General features: G+C 38.6%; 1 protein-coding gene across 1 annotated transcript; it reads right to left on the bottom strand.

Annotated features, from left to right (window-relative positions):
* Positions 1–580: 580 nt before the first annotated feature.
* Positions 581–18,177, bottom strand: SC5D (sterol-C5-desaturase). The gene is given in 5 exon segments (NM_001257517.1): positions 581–5,963; positions 6,529–6,629; positions 8,540–8,672; positions 9,399–9,618; positions 18,104–18,177. Coding segments are annotated over 4 exon segments (900 nt in total). The 5' UTR covers positions 9,609–9,618; positions 18,104–18,177; the 3' UTR covers positions 581–5,507.
* Between the last annotated feature and the right edge of the window lie 253 nt (positions 18,178–18,430).

Below are 18,430 nucleotides of genomic sequence, written 5' to 3'. Positions count from 1 at the left end.
TAAAAACAAAAAGCTACAGACATACGCAACAGCATGTATCTCTAAACATGCTAAGCTAAAGAAACTAAACACAAGAGTATATACTATCTGATTTAATTTACATGAAATTCTAAATCAGGGAAGAAAACTAACCTTCCAGTAACAGAAGGTGGATCAGTGGTGACCTAGGGCTGGGGAGAATGACTGCAAAGGGAGAGGAAATTTATTCTGGTAAGAAAATGTTCTTTACTTTGATTGGGGGTGGTGGTTACATGGGTGTACACATTCATCAAAGATCATTGAACTCTACAGTAAAAATGGCTACACTTAATTACAGTAAATTATACCTTCATTAAGTTGATCAGAAAGAAAAAACATCCCAATGAAGGGAGAGACAAAAGTCACCACACCAGTGTCTGTCTTAATATTTGAATATGCACTAAATTTCTAGGTTTCTATTTGTTTCATGGCACATGTCAGGGGGCCAAGTTTCCATCTAAATAAATGGCTTAATCAGTTAAATTATAATAGAGGAAGATACTTTTATATATATATATATATATATATATACACACACACACACACACACACACACACATTTATTTTTAGAGATAGCGTCTTGCTCTGTCACCCAGCGTGGAGTGCAGTAGTGCAATTATAGCTCATTGCAGCCTAAAAGAGGAAGATATAACAAAATTATTCAAGAAATGAACAAAAGCCTATGGTATGAATGCTTTCCAACTGAGTGATTAACTTTTGATATGCTATTTTGTGTTTACGTTTGAATCGTGAGTTGTCAAGTGTTTAGAAAAACCTGTCAAGTACACAAGTCTGCCTTTTTGGTAGTTGGATCAAAATATTAAATCTCTTATCAAATGTTTAAGAAAATGTGATTAATAAAATATGTAAGTGGTATTAAATGTTCAGGATAATTGGAATTTGCAAATTGTTAAATAAATGGGAATGTAATTTCTCATTTTTATCAAATTTACTGTTCTTATGATGTCTTCAAGTTGAGCTTAGATTTTAAAATGCTATATTTTAAATGTATTTTAATAAAGCAAATATTAAAACAAGTATTTATAAGTATTTTTCTTTCCATACCAAAAGCCTGCCTTGACAGTAAAGCTTGTTGACACGTGGTTCAAACACTTCCTTCCTGCCTTTCTTGAGAAATTCATTCTGCTTTTCAAGGAAGGTATGTTTCTATTTTATCTGCAAACCTTGTAGACTGGCCTTATGGTTTATAGCAATATAAAAACACACAAAGTGATGCATTTTTTTAAATGAAATCCTGTACCACCACCAAATGTATGTATTTTACCTCTCTTACAAAGATAACTTATAGTAAATAATGTTAACAATGTTAGTTTTACTTATACGATTTTTCTCTGTACCCTCTATCTCTACTTCACCTCAATGTCTTTCACCCTCCAGTTTTAAGGTGAAAATATCTAGGCTTCTGCCCTCTGCAACTGATTTCTATTGAGGGCCTATCGAGGTATAATGACAATAATCATTGAATCTAGAAAAAAAAGCATCAAGCACAATTTACATGAACAACAGCTTCAGTTGACATTTAACTGAATGCTTCTAACTTATTTAATATTAGATAGGCAGTGTTTTACTCAATTTACAGATGGAGAAACCAGGATTGTGCAACTTGCAAGTGGCAGAGCCCTGTTTATCTCCAAAGTTCCTCTTCCTCTGAGGTGAGTTATAGATTAACCTCCCAGGTTTGCCCTTTCTTGATGTAACCAACTAATATCTTTGAGGATCTTTTTTCTTTTACCCAGAGTGCTAAGTGCTGAGTATACAGATTCATTCAACTCTCTAACCAGTTCTTGTATTACTGATTCATCTGTGGTCAAAATCTGGGGTACTAGTGGGTTTTGTTTCCAAACAGTTATGACTTTGAGTGACCAAAAAAAAAAAAAGTTTATCCTTGATGTAGGGACCATGTTTGATTTCTCATTACTTCCCCTTTTGACCCCTCCAAGGCACTCAGCAAATGTCAGCTAATGAATAAATGAGGAAAAAAAACTGTTGGCTAAAAAGACAGCATCAGAAGAGAATTTGTACCTAGTGCAGTGCTTGGCGCCTATCAGGGATTTATTAAACATATACTGAAGAGAATGACATTTCTGCCATTTTATTAATAAATTCAACAAAGTATTTATTGAACTTTAACCACGTCTTGGGCGTTTTTTAAGGATGAGTAGTTTAATACAATGATGATTCAGACACGGTCTCTACTTCCAAGGAATCTGGCATCTAAAATAGATAAGACGCACATAAAATAGGTGATAGCAGTTAAGTGCTGAAATAAGACTGTCATTCAAGTGTCATGAATTTGAAGAAGTTGGGAAGATCAGGAATGGAAGTTTCCTCCCCCTTTTCTTAGTCCATTCGTACTGCTTTAACAAAGTATCTTCAACTGGGTAATCTATAAATAACAAATTTATTTTCTTACAGCTCTGGAGGCTGGGAAGTCATGCTTAAGCACCAGTGGGTTTGGTATTGGCTGAGTTCCCGGTTTCTGCTTTCAAGATGGTACCTTGTTGCTGGGTCCTCACATCAGAAGGGACAGAAGAGCTCACCAGTTGCCTCACACCTCTTTTCAAGTCATTAATCTCAGAGCCCTCACGACTTAATCACTTCCTCAAGGCCCCACCTCTACATCCTATCTCACTGGCAAACATATTTCCACATACGAATTTTGGAGGACACATTCAGACCACTGCACCCCTCGAGTTCGTTAGTGTCTTTCAATATCTTTCTTCATGCTCTCTGTGGCAATCTCATGGTTTCAAACTTTTCTTCTATCTGGGTTAATCCCAAATATATTCGTTCTCAGTCATCTCCCTATAGTTTCCATCTTTCTCCCAGACCTCCTTCTCTACATAAATAACCTGCATACACTGTAAACTCCATGTATCAAAAAACTGAACTTGTATAATTCTCTTCCAAATCTGTCCCCAGCTTCTAGAAGATGGGAGGAAAACATGATACAGGTGAATGAGGAAATTCACTCGGTATTGCAGAGACAGGAAGACAAAGACTCAGTCTCTGGGTTTCTGAAAGGTCTTCTCGAACCATATCCACCCACTTCTCAACTTCTACCACGAAAGTAGAAAACGTAACCTTGATTTTCACTTTCTGTCTTGTAACTATAAAAGGTTTCAAAGTCACCTGTAGAAGGTAATTTGGGTCCTCACTTCCATGAATATTCTCTGACTTCCTCTAATAGAAAATAGGAGAATGTGGCAGTAGTGTATATTAAAATGTTAGGACTACTTAACATAAACGCTGCTTTAAGAGACCAGAATTTGAGATGGGTGAAAGGGCAGAGGCAAGTTTGATTATTCCTAACACCTACGAGGAAGCCTCTGTCCTCCCCATAGGAAGCTGTCCTTTCTTCTCTATTAGCTATACAGGAATAAGAATCTAGAGGAAGCTTTAACATTCATAATTGGAGTTACAGAATTAAAGACACTGAGACGATTAGCATGTGGATAACCTGAAATACTTCATGGCGCATTCACCATTTCAACATCAAGAAGAGGGGAATAAACACCACAAACACGGCAACAGGCCAGCTGCTCAAGAAAATGGTGCCCCCTTCCTCCCAGGCACACAGCTGGACACACTTTCCACAATCTCGCTGGTGGGCCATGTGACTGAGTTCTGTCCAAAGGAACACAGGCAGAAGAGATCTGCACCACTTCCAGGCCTCACCTGTGAACATTTCCCACGCAGACTTTTCCTTCTTTCCCTATGTGCTCCTTCAACAAAGAGGGCTCTATGGACTGAGAGAAAGGCAGAGCCCCAAGAGGAAGGAGCCTGGGTCGCAGAATGACTAGGTGGAAAGCTGTCCACTGACCACAAACATCCGCATGGGACATTATAGGAGAGAGAAATAAACCTTGGAATACTGACTTAACTTCTTTGGGTCCTAGTCTCCGGGCAAAGAGGAAAAGCTCAATAAATATCAGCTGTCATTATATGAGGAAATAAAGTTTACTTCTCCTTAATTTCCTTTTCTTAGGCAAGGTGGAGCACCGGAGGCGAGTGGGATTAATGAAACGTATTAAATGACGTTTGCCCATTACAAAATACTAATTGGTACATTTAAATAAGATGACGTTGTGACAATAACACACAGATTAAAGACATATTCTTCTGGATCCCAGACATTAGATTTTATGACCGATTTCTTGCTAAAACACTCAAATCTAGTTAAAATGTGAAATATAAACAGAATGTGGTACCCACTTCTTTCTCCCCATGACACTGAGTATCTGGGGATGTTCTGAAACACATTTAACAATCCATATCATTTGTGGCTTCCAATTGACAAAATCTGTACAAAGAATACTCTGTGCTGCTCTAATATTTAACTGATACAGTTTAATTATAATGATCAACTTTTATTGATTTTACATAAATAGCTTATAGAATGCCTTTACAAACTATGTTTGTGCAATATATTTATGTTACAACACACATTTCCTTATGAAAGTATTTGTCGAATCTTTTTGCAGAGGAAGTAGGTAAAAGTGAGGGGAGAAGAAGAGGAATAAGATTTTAAAACTAATCGTCAGCAATGGGTATTTGGCAATTATTTCCTTTACAAAAAAATCACAGGTTTGTAACTTTGAAACATCGAAAGTGTAGCCCATCAATTTAATTAAAACATCAGTAGTGCCTAATATATCATTGGGCATCAATTTTTTAAAAAATATATCCAGATTCACATATTTTTACTCTTATTAAATAATGGTTTTAAATAATAATCATCACCATGTTTAGTTACATAATACCAGATCTGGATTAAATCCATGGTGATATCGATATTTTAAAATTCCAATTTATTTATTAATCAGTAAAATGTAACAGTTGACAGTGTGCCCAGAGAATGAGCCTCCTATGTGTAGGAAGACGATAGTCTTATTACACCTGCCATCAATTAGGTCAGTTACATAGCTGCTAATGTATCCGAATTTTTTTCCACACTGATGTTTTGACTTGAATAAAGTACTACAAGTTATCATTATCAAACCAACATTGAAGAATTAACCATTCCTGAAACAAGAAACAATCTTTATATTAGTATTTCTTGGTTATGGTGCTTAGTCTTGGTATTATTAAGCACAATGATTCTTAATAAAAATGAGTGGATTAAGGCAAATGAATATAGCCTAGTCCCCTCAATAATTTATTCTCTATCTTATTTCTAATTGTTGTTGAGGCTACACAAACTACAGATCTGCTGCTGGAAAGATACAAGTTGTCCCCTGAACAACATCTGGCATTTTAAGCGTAAGATTAAAATCCTGATGTTCACAGCATCTTCTCCTGGACTGCCCCTATGATCATTCCTCAGCAGTGCCCACAATGCTGATTTCCAAATGATACCATTTGCTTACTATGTATCTTGGCTGTATGGAGATTATTTTTTCCTTATTAAAAAAAAGAAATATGGTATTTCCTTCTTTGTCCTTACTTAGGAATAACTGGGCAATAATCTATTCAGTCTTTGTAAACTCTCCATTGAATAATTTTTCATTCTTACAACCATTCCCTGCATGGCTGCTGTACTTTCCCTCTGTCATCTCCTTCACATAACTGAGCGGTCCCTTTCCCTCAAAGGAGGAAGGATTTTTGAATGAGCCTCCAATTCTATCCCACAGAGTGAAATATTGTCCATAATTATAGTCAAAGAACATATGATGGTCTGTATGATGAGCTGAGCCATTAATAAATGGCTGTAAGATTTGGGGGACACGAAAATCACCATCATGAATGGAAATTGTCCAGATATTAACCAAGATGTACAGACTTAAATAAACCACCTTGTGTAATGGAAAGATAAAAGGGTATATATGGTAAGGTAGACTCTGAAGAAAGCCATCAACAGGGTGAAAAGCATGACTTGCAAATGGAGTAGGAATCTTCCAAGTATGGTGAGGTTTATGTAGGCGCTACAGAAGAAAAGGACACAATTAGCACTGCAAACTTTACCCCACGCAACATTCAACTTAGCTTCTCATACTCATGTCGGAAACGACCTAACTAACATATCCTGTAGAAATCAGCAAATTTATTTAATCTATAACATGTCCTTCTTTGCCCTAAAACAGTATAATTTTATATGGATTTATGGGTACAAATGCAGTGGTGTTCCATGGATATACTGCATAGTGGTGAAGTCTGGCTTTTAGTGTACCCAGCACCTGAATAATGCACATTGTACCCATCAGGGAGGGTCTCATCCCTCACTCCTCTCCCATCCTCCCACCTTCCGGAGTCCCTAATGTCTGTTCTCTCTGTAAGTCCATGTGTACCTGTTGCCAGAACAGAATAACTTTAAGACAGCCCCTTAGACCCATAAAGAATATGAACAAAATGCACCCTGTACCTGTTATGATTATGGCTAGACATTTAATATGGTTAGAGGAAATTCTTGGAAATAGAGAATGGAATTTATAACCATACATTGCTGAAATGTGTAACCTTTTTTTCTCTTTTCCCCACAAATGACTTTACCTTATATACCAGTCTATGATGAAGGCCTCTGTGAATCCAGTAGATGAACATGTCAGTGAAAAAGAGGAAAGATATGATACTAATGATGAGTTCAAACAATCCTAGAAAAGAAAACGGGAAACAGAAGAATCAAAACTCAGCTTCTAGGATTAGAGTTCACTTTTCACATGTCCATCTACTAAGTGTAAAATGGGATCCTAGACTCAAACACTATAAACGATCTGTTTTGGCTAATTCAATATATTATAAAAACTAATCTCTCCTGGCTTCCTGGAATCTGGTCATTTCCTCATTTCTCTCTCATAAGTACTTGAAACATTCTACCTAAAGTACTTCTTAATTAAACTATGAAGATATTTATGAGACAGGATACTCCTAAGACATCTTTATTATTTAAATCTCTGGGACTCATCACTTCCTTCATATTAATCTTCCTAAAACCCATCTTTACACATTATCTCCCTGCTTAAAATTTACTTCCCACTAAATACTTTAAATTTAGCATTTACTCCGCACTCCAGCCCTTTCGGATCTTTCCAACCTCATCACTCCTGTATTCCCGCTCTAACCAGGCAGGTTTACTCAATATCTTCCCACTCTCTTGGAAGTCTTACCTCTGTACCTTTCCTCACAGGGGTTCAAGAACCTAAAATGCCCTCTCTTCCTTTATTTTTACTCATAATCACATCCATTTTTCAAAGCCCAGCCAATACAGTATCCCAGTATATAATTTTTTGTCCCATCTTCTAAATAACTTTTTTTTTTTTTTTTTTTGAGACAGAGTCTTGCTTTGTCGCCCAGGCTGGAGTGCAGTGGCACAATCTCTGCCTCCTGGGTTCAAGAGATTCCCCTGCCTCGCCCTCCGAGTAGCTGGGACTACAGGTGTGCACCACCACACCCCGCTAATTTTTTGTACTTTAGTAGAGATGGGGTTTCACCATGTTGGCCAGGATGGTCTCAAGCTCCTGACCTCATGATCCGCCTGCCTCGGCCTCCCAAAGTGCTGGGATTACAGGCTTGAGCCACTGCGCCCGGCAATAACTGACTTCTTACTTAAAGAGCAGGGTGCTGGTGCCAGCAAGTATGAGTCCAAGTCTCAGAGATCTACCACCTACTCGTTACTGAAACTCTCTGTACACCTCATTGACTCACCTATAAAAGGAGCATAGTGATAGTATCTATCTCGTAAAATTGTAGGAAAACAATGCATTGATTCTTGTGAAGAGCTGAGAACTGTCACTGACACATTATCAGCCTTCAAAAAATACTATGATTGTTTTTCACATACTAGATCCTAGAAATGTGTCTTGAAAAAAGTTTCAAAATTTCACAAAAGTTTAGTCACTACAGGACTGTTTATACTATAAAAAAGGATAACAATCTGAAGGTCTAACAATTAGGTATCATTTACATAACTTATGAATATCCACACAGTACTATGACCAATATATTACATAATCTCAAGATTTTTTGACATGAAAATACAGCCATGTAAGTTGCTAAGAGAAACAAAATGCAGAGCCCAAACCACTATGCACCTCAGGACTTCATTTGTGTAATGTGAACAATGAAGTATACAGGTGCAGAAAAGCGGGTGGTCGTGTGCCAGAAGAGTTACAGTTTCTAAGAAGCAGGATAATGGATTTAAAACCTCTGTAGTTTTTAACTTTCAGCAATTATCATAAGCTACTCAAGTGTTTTTTAGAAGGTTGAATTCAATAATTAATAGAAAACACATGCAAGGACCCATCTCTGATCACTCCAATCTTCCGCCAGACACAATCTCATCTACAACAGACTTTCAGATTGATGGAAAAACGAAAGAAATGCACATGTGGCAAGACATGAACACATGAAAATAGAACATTAAAAACAATCGGATAATTTGTAATTATTTTAAAAGATAAAATTAAAAAAAAAAGAGGCAGTTTTTTTTTTTTTTTTTTTTTTTTTAAGGAAACTAACCTGTGCTTAGACTATTATCTTCCTGACACTCGTGTGATTTACTTACCATATGGAAACTCTCCTAGGTCATCATGTAATTTGCTGTAACCTCTTAACTCCAACAGGAACAGTGGAACAGTAAAAATACTTATCAATGGCAATGCCTGGACAGTAAACTTAATCTCTCGACGGACTTGATTCTGAAAGTGAAATTTCCAATACTTAAAATCACAAAATCCATGTTAAACAAAACAAGCGTAAAACTGTTCTGGACTGGATTTTTAAAATCTCTTTTACATGAAGGGGCTTACCTCCAAACTGTTTCTATTAAAATTTTACATACTTGAAAATAGGTATGTAAGAAAATCATTCCTTTTGTACTAAGAAAATGCAATAAGTATTTTAAATTCTGAAACCTTTTTTCCTTCCTCCAAAATCTGCATTCTAAATTTCTATTTATGGAATAATCATTTCTTTCCTAATTAATTTCCATCCCCAATCCTCTATTTTTTCTTTTTGCTGTTCAGTCCTTGGAGTCACCGACAAGTACAAACAACTGAAATTTTAAAAAGATTGTAAACTTCAAAACTACTGAGTTTGAATCCCCTATCCAGCCAAAAAAACAAAATATGGTAAAAAAAAAAAAAAAAAAAAAATTTCAGTTTGTGAAAATCATATTAAAATAATGACATAAATGTATGCATTTATTTACTCATCAATATCAGCATAAAAATGTTCCAATATGCATCTAACAATATAAGATACTAGACTTAGTTTTGTTAAAAATGAAAATATCTAACCCATTTGTGGTTGGTCTCCAAAATTTTATTTAATGGTTACATATAATCAGCTTAATCTAAAAATCTCAGAAACATATTGTTATTTTTACTTTAATAGTTAGAAAATAGGTTAAAAAAATTTCTTACCTTTAAAAATTGTGGATGTTTCATTAATGCATGATCAAAGACAAAATAATAGCTCAGTGTTGCGCAGAAGAAATAAAGGATGTAAGCACCAACATTTGTTACAATCAGAAGACTAATAGTTTGTCGGAAGATGTCATCTTCTGGCCATGTGGCTGGATATACGTATGGCGTAAAAAAATAGTAATCTGCAACACCGAGTACAAGATCCATCACTGAGCCCCTAAAAGATAAGCATGTGCAACAATTAGTTACCATGTCTATATTTTTCCAGGCAAAAATTTTTCAGAAACACTATATCTCAAGTTCCTGATTTAAGAACAATCATATGTAGTACATCTGCTGCTATCAGAATCCCCTACATGCCATCTTTAGAGCCAGAAGGGACCTTAGATATCATCTCTAGTCCAATTTCTTCATATTATGTATGGGGATACTAAAGTTCAGTTAGAGAAACTGAGGCCAAGGAAAGGTCATGAAGCTGCTAAGTGGCACAAGCCCAGATCCAATTCCATTTCCATGTCCTTTCCTAGTGCGTCCTATGGCAGCACGGCAAGTAGGAAAGATGGGAATGCAGGGGACTAGGTACTCAGAAAAACAGTTTCCTCTTTACAAGTTTCAGCTGCATCTCTCTCCTTCAAGGACTCATACTTCAGAGATTTTTGCTTCAGCGCTGACACCTAAGATAAATTCCCTAGAAGACATCCATGCTGCCACCACAACCATAGAATTGGGACTATCTATCTGTTCTTCTGACACTCCCATTGACAGAACAAAGGAAGATGTATTCTTGGTGTTAAGAACTAGAATACATTTATTTCTCTACACCTCTAATCAGTATTCCAGATCAGGGAGTTGGTAAATTGTAGCCCATGGGCCAAACTCAGAGCCTGCTTTGTAAAAATCTTTATGGAACACAGCTACACCCAGATGTTTACATACTGTCCGTGGCTGCTTTTCTGCTACAAAGGTGGGCTTGTATCACTGCAACAGAGACAGTATGGCCCGTTGAACCAAAGGCATTTACTACTTGGCCATTTAGATAGTTTGCCAGCTCCTGTTTCAGATGCTTAAACTCTAAAACAACATTAGTCAGTTCAGTACATATTTAAGTCCATTCTATACTCATGGTCCTGTTACAATACAGTTTGGTGATATTATGGTCAGCTTTTGTGATCTGACTATGGAATCTATCATTTACGATCGACTCACTCATTCCTCATTGCATTGTTCCCACAAGAAGATGTGGTCAGCATCTAAAATACCTCTCTCACTTAGAACTGAAATTTTTGAACAAGAAGCCTATCTGCAAATTATTTACCCAAATAGATTTCAGGGGTTCAAATGGTCTTTATCTCCTACATACTGGGCCATGTTACTAACCACCAATTTATGAAATAAAATAGCCCATAGGTAAGGAAAATTCTGAAAATACTGACTTACTTCCTTGTAGCCTATTTCCTTCACTAGATTCCCTATGAGATTTCTCCACTAAATTCCCACAGGGATTTAAGAAAGTTTCTTAAAAAATAATATGCATATAGTTCAAAATGAGAAACTGATAGGAAAAGATATACAATACAAAGCCTTGCTTCCATCCATGTCACTGTAAACCACACCATCATTTCATTTCCACCTCTCTGAGTGACCATATCTATTAGTTTCCTGAGAATCCTTACAGTGTTAATGTAAGATGGAACAGATTTTTCTCTCCTTCCTTACAAAACGTGGCATACAATATACACTGTGAAGTTTCTTTTTCTTAACTGTATATATATCTTGGAGATCTTTCCATCCCTACATAAAGATCATGCTCCTCCTTTTGTTTTTAATGAAACAGGTTTATTGAGATACGATTCACATACCATAAAATTCACTATTTTAAAGTATATGATTGACTAGTTTTTTTAGCATATTCTCAGAGCTATGCAATCATTACCACTATCGAGTTTCAGAACATTTTCAGCACCCCAAAAAGAAACCCCAACCCTATACTGTTGAGCTTCTTGGATGTGTAAAGTTTTTCGTCAAATTTGGTGAGTCTAGGGCCAGTTTCTTAAACTTTCTATGCCTTTCCTTCTTCTCCTTTTGGGACTCTCATTATGCTTATGTGGAAATGCGTGATGGTGTCCCCAAGTCTGTTCATATTTCTCTTCCCAGCTGTTTAATCTCAATTGACCTAGTCTGCACTGTACATCCAGATGGCCCGAAGCAACTGAAGAATCACAAAAGAAGTGAAAATGGCCAGTTCCTGCCTTAACTGATGACATTACCATGTGACATTCCTTCTCCTGGCTCAGAAGCTCCCCTACTAAGCACCTTGTGACCCACAAGAGAACAACCCCCTTTGACTGTAATTTTCCACTACCTACCGAAATCCTACAAAACTGCCGCAACCCCTAACTCCCTTTGCTGACTCTCTTTGTGGACTCAGCCTGCCTGCAACCCAGGTGATTAAAAAGCTTTATTGCTCAAAGGCTGTCTGGTGGTCTCTTCACATGGACGCGTGACACTTAGGTGCATTCAGAAACCTTTCAGCAATTTCCCCATCACCCAAGAAATGCCTAACAGAAGCATCATGATTAATGTTCAGCATTTCTTCAACATCAGCTTCTCCTGACCTATCTATGGTTTTGGCCATTAAATGTATGGTATAATTAAAGACATTACGTATCATCACTTCATTAGCGATAGAAAATCTTTCAAAATATCTACAAGTTCATTTTCAAACCTCATTGTCAGCTAAAATGTTAAACATTTATTATTGCTGATTTATCAACATCATTTCAAGCATTAAGTAATTTTGAAAACAGGATCTTTACAACTGAACTCTTAAAAGAAGTTTTGATTCCTAGGCCTCCCTTAACTGTGCAAGCAATATACTTGCTTTTTCCCAAAGTGTAACACTCCTTGGAGAAAAAGATTGTATTCTGGCCAGGCATGGTGGCTCATGACTGTAATACCAGTGCTTTGGGAGGTAGGCTTATTCCTTGAGCTCAAGAGTTGGAGAACAGCCTGAGCAATATAGTGAAATCCCGTCTCTACAAAATATATAAAAATTAGCCGGGCATGGTAGCACAGCCCTGTGGTCCCAGCTACCCTCAGGAGGCAAAGGTGGGAGGATTGCTTAAGGAGTTCAAGGCTGCAGTGAGCCATGATCGTGCCACTGCACTCCAGCCTGGGCAACAGAGCAAGACCCAAAGGAAAAGGCTGTATTCTGCTCACAGTGAGGTAAAAGTAAATGATTAAAAACTATAATATACAGTTGAGGAGAATGCGTAACAGCTGTCTAGAAAGTAAATTTTCTATTGACTCTTGCCTTACTTTTAGATATTTTTCACCACACTGCTTCCTAAATTTCTGAATTCTTCCTTGTTAATACTAACATACATCCTCCAGTAGCAGTTCTTCATATATGACAGCTTTTTTCATGATCAACAAAACAATGAGTGGCCCGTTTACTTCCTATTGTGAAATCCACTTAACCGAAACACGGTTAGAATCTTCATTTTCGGTCCTGTGCAATGTCTCCCTAGTTTTCATCAATTCTTAGTCCTTACTACCGCTATAAAACATCCGCAATCTGTTTTTCTATTCCTTAAGTCACATGAGGTGGTAGTTCCCACACTGCCACATGAAACTCAAAGTAACAAAACAATAAAAAACACCAGAAATACCTGGTAGGGGTGCCAAGACACAATGGGCACCTCAGTCAGATGGAGTCAGAATTTGTCATCAAATGAGTTTGGGAGCTGAACTTAAAGCAAAAAAGAAAACAACTTTTTGTTTTTTCAGGGCTTTCTAGACTTCCAAATTGTGACTAGGGACTATGGACCTGTATCCCTTTCTGTGAGTTCAACTGAATTATGTCTAATTCAGTGTTACATAGGTGTTTACTTAACACATATCTAGATATTTGGATAGGTTCCAATTTTTTGCTATTACAAATAATGCTGCAATGACAGGCCCTCACTAGGCAGATTTCCAAAAGCAGAAGAGCTGAGCCAAAGAGTTACACACTCATAACTTTGGTAAATATTGCTAAATCACTCTCCATAAGGGTTACAACTACTTCATAGTCCTCAAACGATGTAGGACAGTACCTTACCTATTTCTCTACAATCTTACTAGCAGAGGATATCAAACTTTCACATATTCATCAGGAAAGAAGGGCTATGTCGGGTATACTTAATTTGCATTTACCTTATTATGAGTAAAGTTGAGCATCATTCAATATATTTAGAACAATTTATACTTTTTTTCTGTGTTTATCTGTTTTTATCCTTTGCCCATTTTCCCACTGGGTTTTTAGTATCTTTATAAAAGTCAAACTCTAGAAGCTCCTTAAATATTAGGGAGTTTGGCCCATTGTTTATGACATGAATTATAAACATTTCCTCACTTAGGGAAGGAAAAATTTAATTAGCACCAAACGCCAGATATTAACATATATTCCTTATCATACACGCCATGTTAATTCATTCAAATAAGAACTTATTAAGTGTTAAGCACTACACTAGGTAATGAGCATATAAACATTAAAAAGACACAGTCTAAATCAGTCTTAAAGGTAAGGCAACTACAAAAACGATTCTATCAATAGGACACGTCCTGCAATACAGATATATATATGCAAATTCTATGAAATCAGAAAAGACAACACAACTACCTCAGCTTATGGTAAAAGGCTTCCTAGTGACTATATTAGATTTGGACTTTGAAGGACATCACCAGAAAGAAAAGGTTAGGGATAGCCATTCCAAAGAGAAGTCACAACTGCAAAGCAAGGGAAGAACATGATGCATTCATGGCTCACTCCGTGTGGCTGGTGGGTGTCAGACAGGGTGATAGGGGTGGAGCAGAGGGAAAAACATGTTAGGGGATGGACTTGTAAAGGAGATTGGTGTTAGACTACGCATGGAGGGATCTGCTGTCCTGCTGAGGAGTTTGGACTTTCTCTCACACACTATAGGGAGACACTTAAGATTTCTGGGTAGGAAAAATATACAATCAGACCCATTTCATAAAAACCATTCCATGAGAAATCTGGAGTACTGGGCCAGATGAGGTGGCTAACGCTTGTTCCCAGCGCTTTGGGAGGCTGAGGTAGGAGGACCGCTTGAAGCCAGGAGTTCAAGACCAGCCTGGGCAACACAGCGAGACTCCATCACTATAAAAAAGAAAAGAAAAGAAAAGAAAAAGAAAAGAAAAAGAAAAGAAATACGGGTTATCAGTGAGAAGCAGGGAAACTAGTTTGGTTGTTCCTGCGGCAGACTAACCCAGAGAAAATGATAGCCTGACCTCAGGCAGTGGCTGTTAAGACTAGCCAGCAGAGATTTCTCAAGTCAAAACATCCACAGGGATTTGGATAACCCACAGATGCTGGGAAGTGAGAGAGAAATCTAGGGCAACTGTGAGACTTTAGCTGGTCTAAGTAGATGGTGATGTCATTGTAATTGAAATAGGGAATACTGGCAGAGCTAGCAGATGTGGGTAGGGTAGGAATAGGGGGTGGGTAGGGTAGGAATAGGGGGTGGGTAGGGTAGGAATAGGGGGTGGGTAAGGAATGATGGTATGAACGGAAAATAAATCTTGGGACTCCAAAATCACTAAGCTAAGAGAAAAGTCAAGCTGGAAACTATGTTAGGCAAACCTGCCTCCCACTTTATTCCTAAATAAGATAGCTACAAGAATAAGAAGCTACATCCCTCCCTCACAATTTGCCCTCAGAAAATTCCTTTGTGGATAAAGGACAGACAGAACTCAAAGTCATCCCTCTGAGGCTCACCTGAGACAAATGCATATCTGATTGCTTCCTCTGCCCTATTGTTTATGTAAAAACGAAGATTCACTGGGCCAGACTAAATTGTGTATTCAGTGGAAGGCTAATCAAGGACTCAAAAGAATGCAACCTTTGTCTCTTACCTACTTCTAAACTGGAAGCCCCCCACTATGAGTTGTCCCACCTTACCAGACCCAACCAATGTCGATCTTACACATACTGATTGATGTATCATGTCTCCCTAAAATGTATCAAAGCAAACTGTATCCCCCACCACCTTGGGCACATGTTGTCAGGACTTCCCAGGCTGTGTGAGGCTGTGTCACGGATGCATCCTTAACCTTGGCAAAATAAACTAAATTGACTGAGACCTGTCTCAGATATCTGGGGTTCACAATGGGTTCAATGTAGATTTTAAAATCTAATTATCTGTGGGTCATCTTATATCTTAGATATAGGCAATAGGCCACATGTAAATATAAATGTGAAGTTCAAAAGCTAGCCTAGTTAGAATACAGGTAGCTGAAGTAATAAGGGTGAAGACTATCAAGGGAGGTGGTGCAACAGGGACAGGGTACTAAGTAATATCAGAGAGCATAAACATTTAATAATTGTAAAGGATATTGCTATATCACTAAAGGTTGCTAACAGCTGATGAATCAATCTACATGTTTCCCACAGTGCCATGTAGCCCTAATTCAATACAACACCTAGAATAGTATGGTGCAACCAAAAAGAACACAAACATGTTTGATTGCTGTGAGGTTTAGAGACTAAGTAATCTTTTGACATTTGACCCAAGAAAGGTACTCAATAAAATAACACCTGTATGATTATCACTGTTAAGGCAGTCAAAAATGAGTCAAAATTACTGCAATAGAAGATAAAATAGGTGTCACTTGATTTTTGTTTGAAAAATAACTGACAGTAGTTGATAGTAATATTTACTATATACTAGGTAATCTAAATATTTTACATACATTAACTAATTTAACCCTTTAAGAAGCCTCAAAAGTTAGGTACTAGTATTGTATTATAGATGAAAAAGCTGGGCACAGAAATTTTAAGTAACTTGCATAGGGTCATAAGAGTAAGTAAATGCTGGAGCTAGGATTCAAATACACACAATCTGGTTGCAAAGTATGTGAACTTCTGCCAAGTTCTATTGCCTCTTCACCACTACTTCAAGTCGTCAACTCCTGAATTTTTAAAAATTCTCAGTGCTTCTACAAACTCATATAATTTTAAAGGGTTATAAGCCCTGAAGTAAGGGGTCCCAAGGACCCTAAATTGAGTACCACTGCTTCAAACAGAAACTTAAATACGTTTGTCCTTGCAGAATTAAAGAAACTTCTTCTTAAAACTCAGTTATAACAATATTAGGCTTAGAACAACTCAGTCTACCATTATCTTTTTGCTCTACTTACAAAGTACAGAAAATAATAGCTAATATTGAGAACCAGGTATTCTTTGTATAACATCTAATCCTTATAACTCAATGAGATAGGTACTTCTACGACCCCTCACTTTATAGTTAGGGAAACTGAGGTCAGAGTATTTAAATAACTTGTTCAGTACAAAAAAAACCAGCTGGGATGTACATTCCATAACCTGTTCTCTTTGCTACCGCATTGTGTTATCTCTCAAGATATTTTATATGCAGATGAGGAATTCTGAGAAAATAATAGCTAATATTTACTGGGAACCAGGTATTATCTTTGTATAACCTCATCTAATCCTTATAGCTCTGAGACAGGTACTTCTATCATCCCCACTTTATAGATAGGGAAACTGAGGTCAGAGTATTTAAATAACTTGTTCAGTACAAAAAAAACCAGCTGGGATGTACACTCCACAACCTGTTCTCTTTGCTACCACATTATGTTATCTCTCAAGATGTTTTATATGCAGATGAGGAATTGAGTACCACACATGCTAATTAATTACATCACATAATGAATGGAAAAGCACTCTAAATGATCAAGGATCAGTTATTATTTATTAGGTATCAATCATTAGAAACTTTAAAAATGATAGTGATATAAAGACAAATAACTTGCAGAGAGTTTCAGCTAAAAGTACCGAGCCGCCACAAACTTTCCAGTATGGAAACCCTATCTACTGAGGTCTTGTTTTCTTCACTTATACCACCTCGAAATCTACTCTGCTGTAACACGGGGATGGCAGTATACATTATTTTTCCTTCCATGGTGCTAAGGGAATAGATTATTTCCCTTTTCCTTTCAGTCTCCTCAAACCCAGACTGTTGTCCCTTCATCCTAACTACGCCGCAGTAACAGAGGCTTGCACTGCAATGGTCAGGAATTCTGATACCGACCAATTCTTCAGCCTGATTCCTTTGGCCCTTAAAAGAAAAAAACCCTCCAAGAACGAAGGGAAAAGTAAAGCATCTGTGTTCAGCATCCGGACCAGACTTCCCTTGAGTAAGAGATCTGCAACACCCAACATCAAACACTGCATTTTCTTCAAGCCCGTCCACGGTAGGCTCTTTCACGTTCAGGCCTCCCCATCGGCCCTGCGATCCCTCCCCGCGCGAGCGGAAGGCCCCTCCACCCAGACTCCCAGGTGGCGCAGCCCTCCCACGCCCCGAAGTCCCTCGGCACAGCCCTCGCCGCCAGTCCTCGGGATGCCAGGCTACCTGCCAGCCTCCCCTCTCGGCGTAGGACTCGGATCCCTACCACCACCGCGTTCCTAGTACCCGCCCAACGCCTGCCATCCAGAGGGCACTCGCTAACCTCCCGCAGCGTGGAGAAAACCCGAGCTCCGGGCACACCCTCCGCCTCGCCCACCCAAGTCCCAGACGCTGAAGTCTCTCCAGCCTTTTTTATTCCATAGCCCCCTGGCCCGGCCCGCTCAAGTGCATTCCGCTTCCTTCCCCGCCCGCCCACACACCCACCGTCCCCACCTGGAAGCGGTACGCCGCCGCTCCACACGCCACTGCTCTGCAGACTGCCCTGGCCGCTGGGCAGCCAGCAAGCGGGCTGGGCGGGGAGGAGCCGAACCGGCGCCGGGAGGCTGGAGCGGCCAGCCAATCAGCGGCCGGCGCCATAAGCTGATATGACGGCAGATCGCGCGACGTGCCTGCGCGCAGCTCTCCACGGTCACGTGGGTGCCGCGCGCTCGGCCACGCCCCCTCCGGCCTCTGACTAAGGGGAGGGCGGGCGCCCGATACGAGTACCTCTGCGGTGGAGGATGGGGTTTCAGGTTTTGCGTTTCTTTGCTTTCTTTTTAA

This window comes from Macaca mulatta, chromosome 14 (genome assembly GCF_049350105.2).
Source record: "Macaca mulatta isolate MMU2019108-1 chromosome 14, T2T-MMU8v2.0, whole genome shotgun sequence".
NCBI classification, from domain to species: Eukaryota; Metazoa; Chordata; class Mammalia; order Primates; family Cercopithecidae; genus Macaca; species Macaca mulatta.
This window is presented reverse-complemented; position numbering and strand designations above follow the sequence as displayed.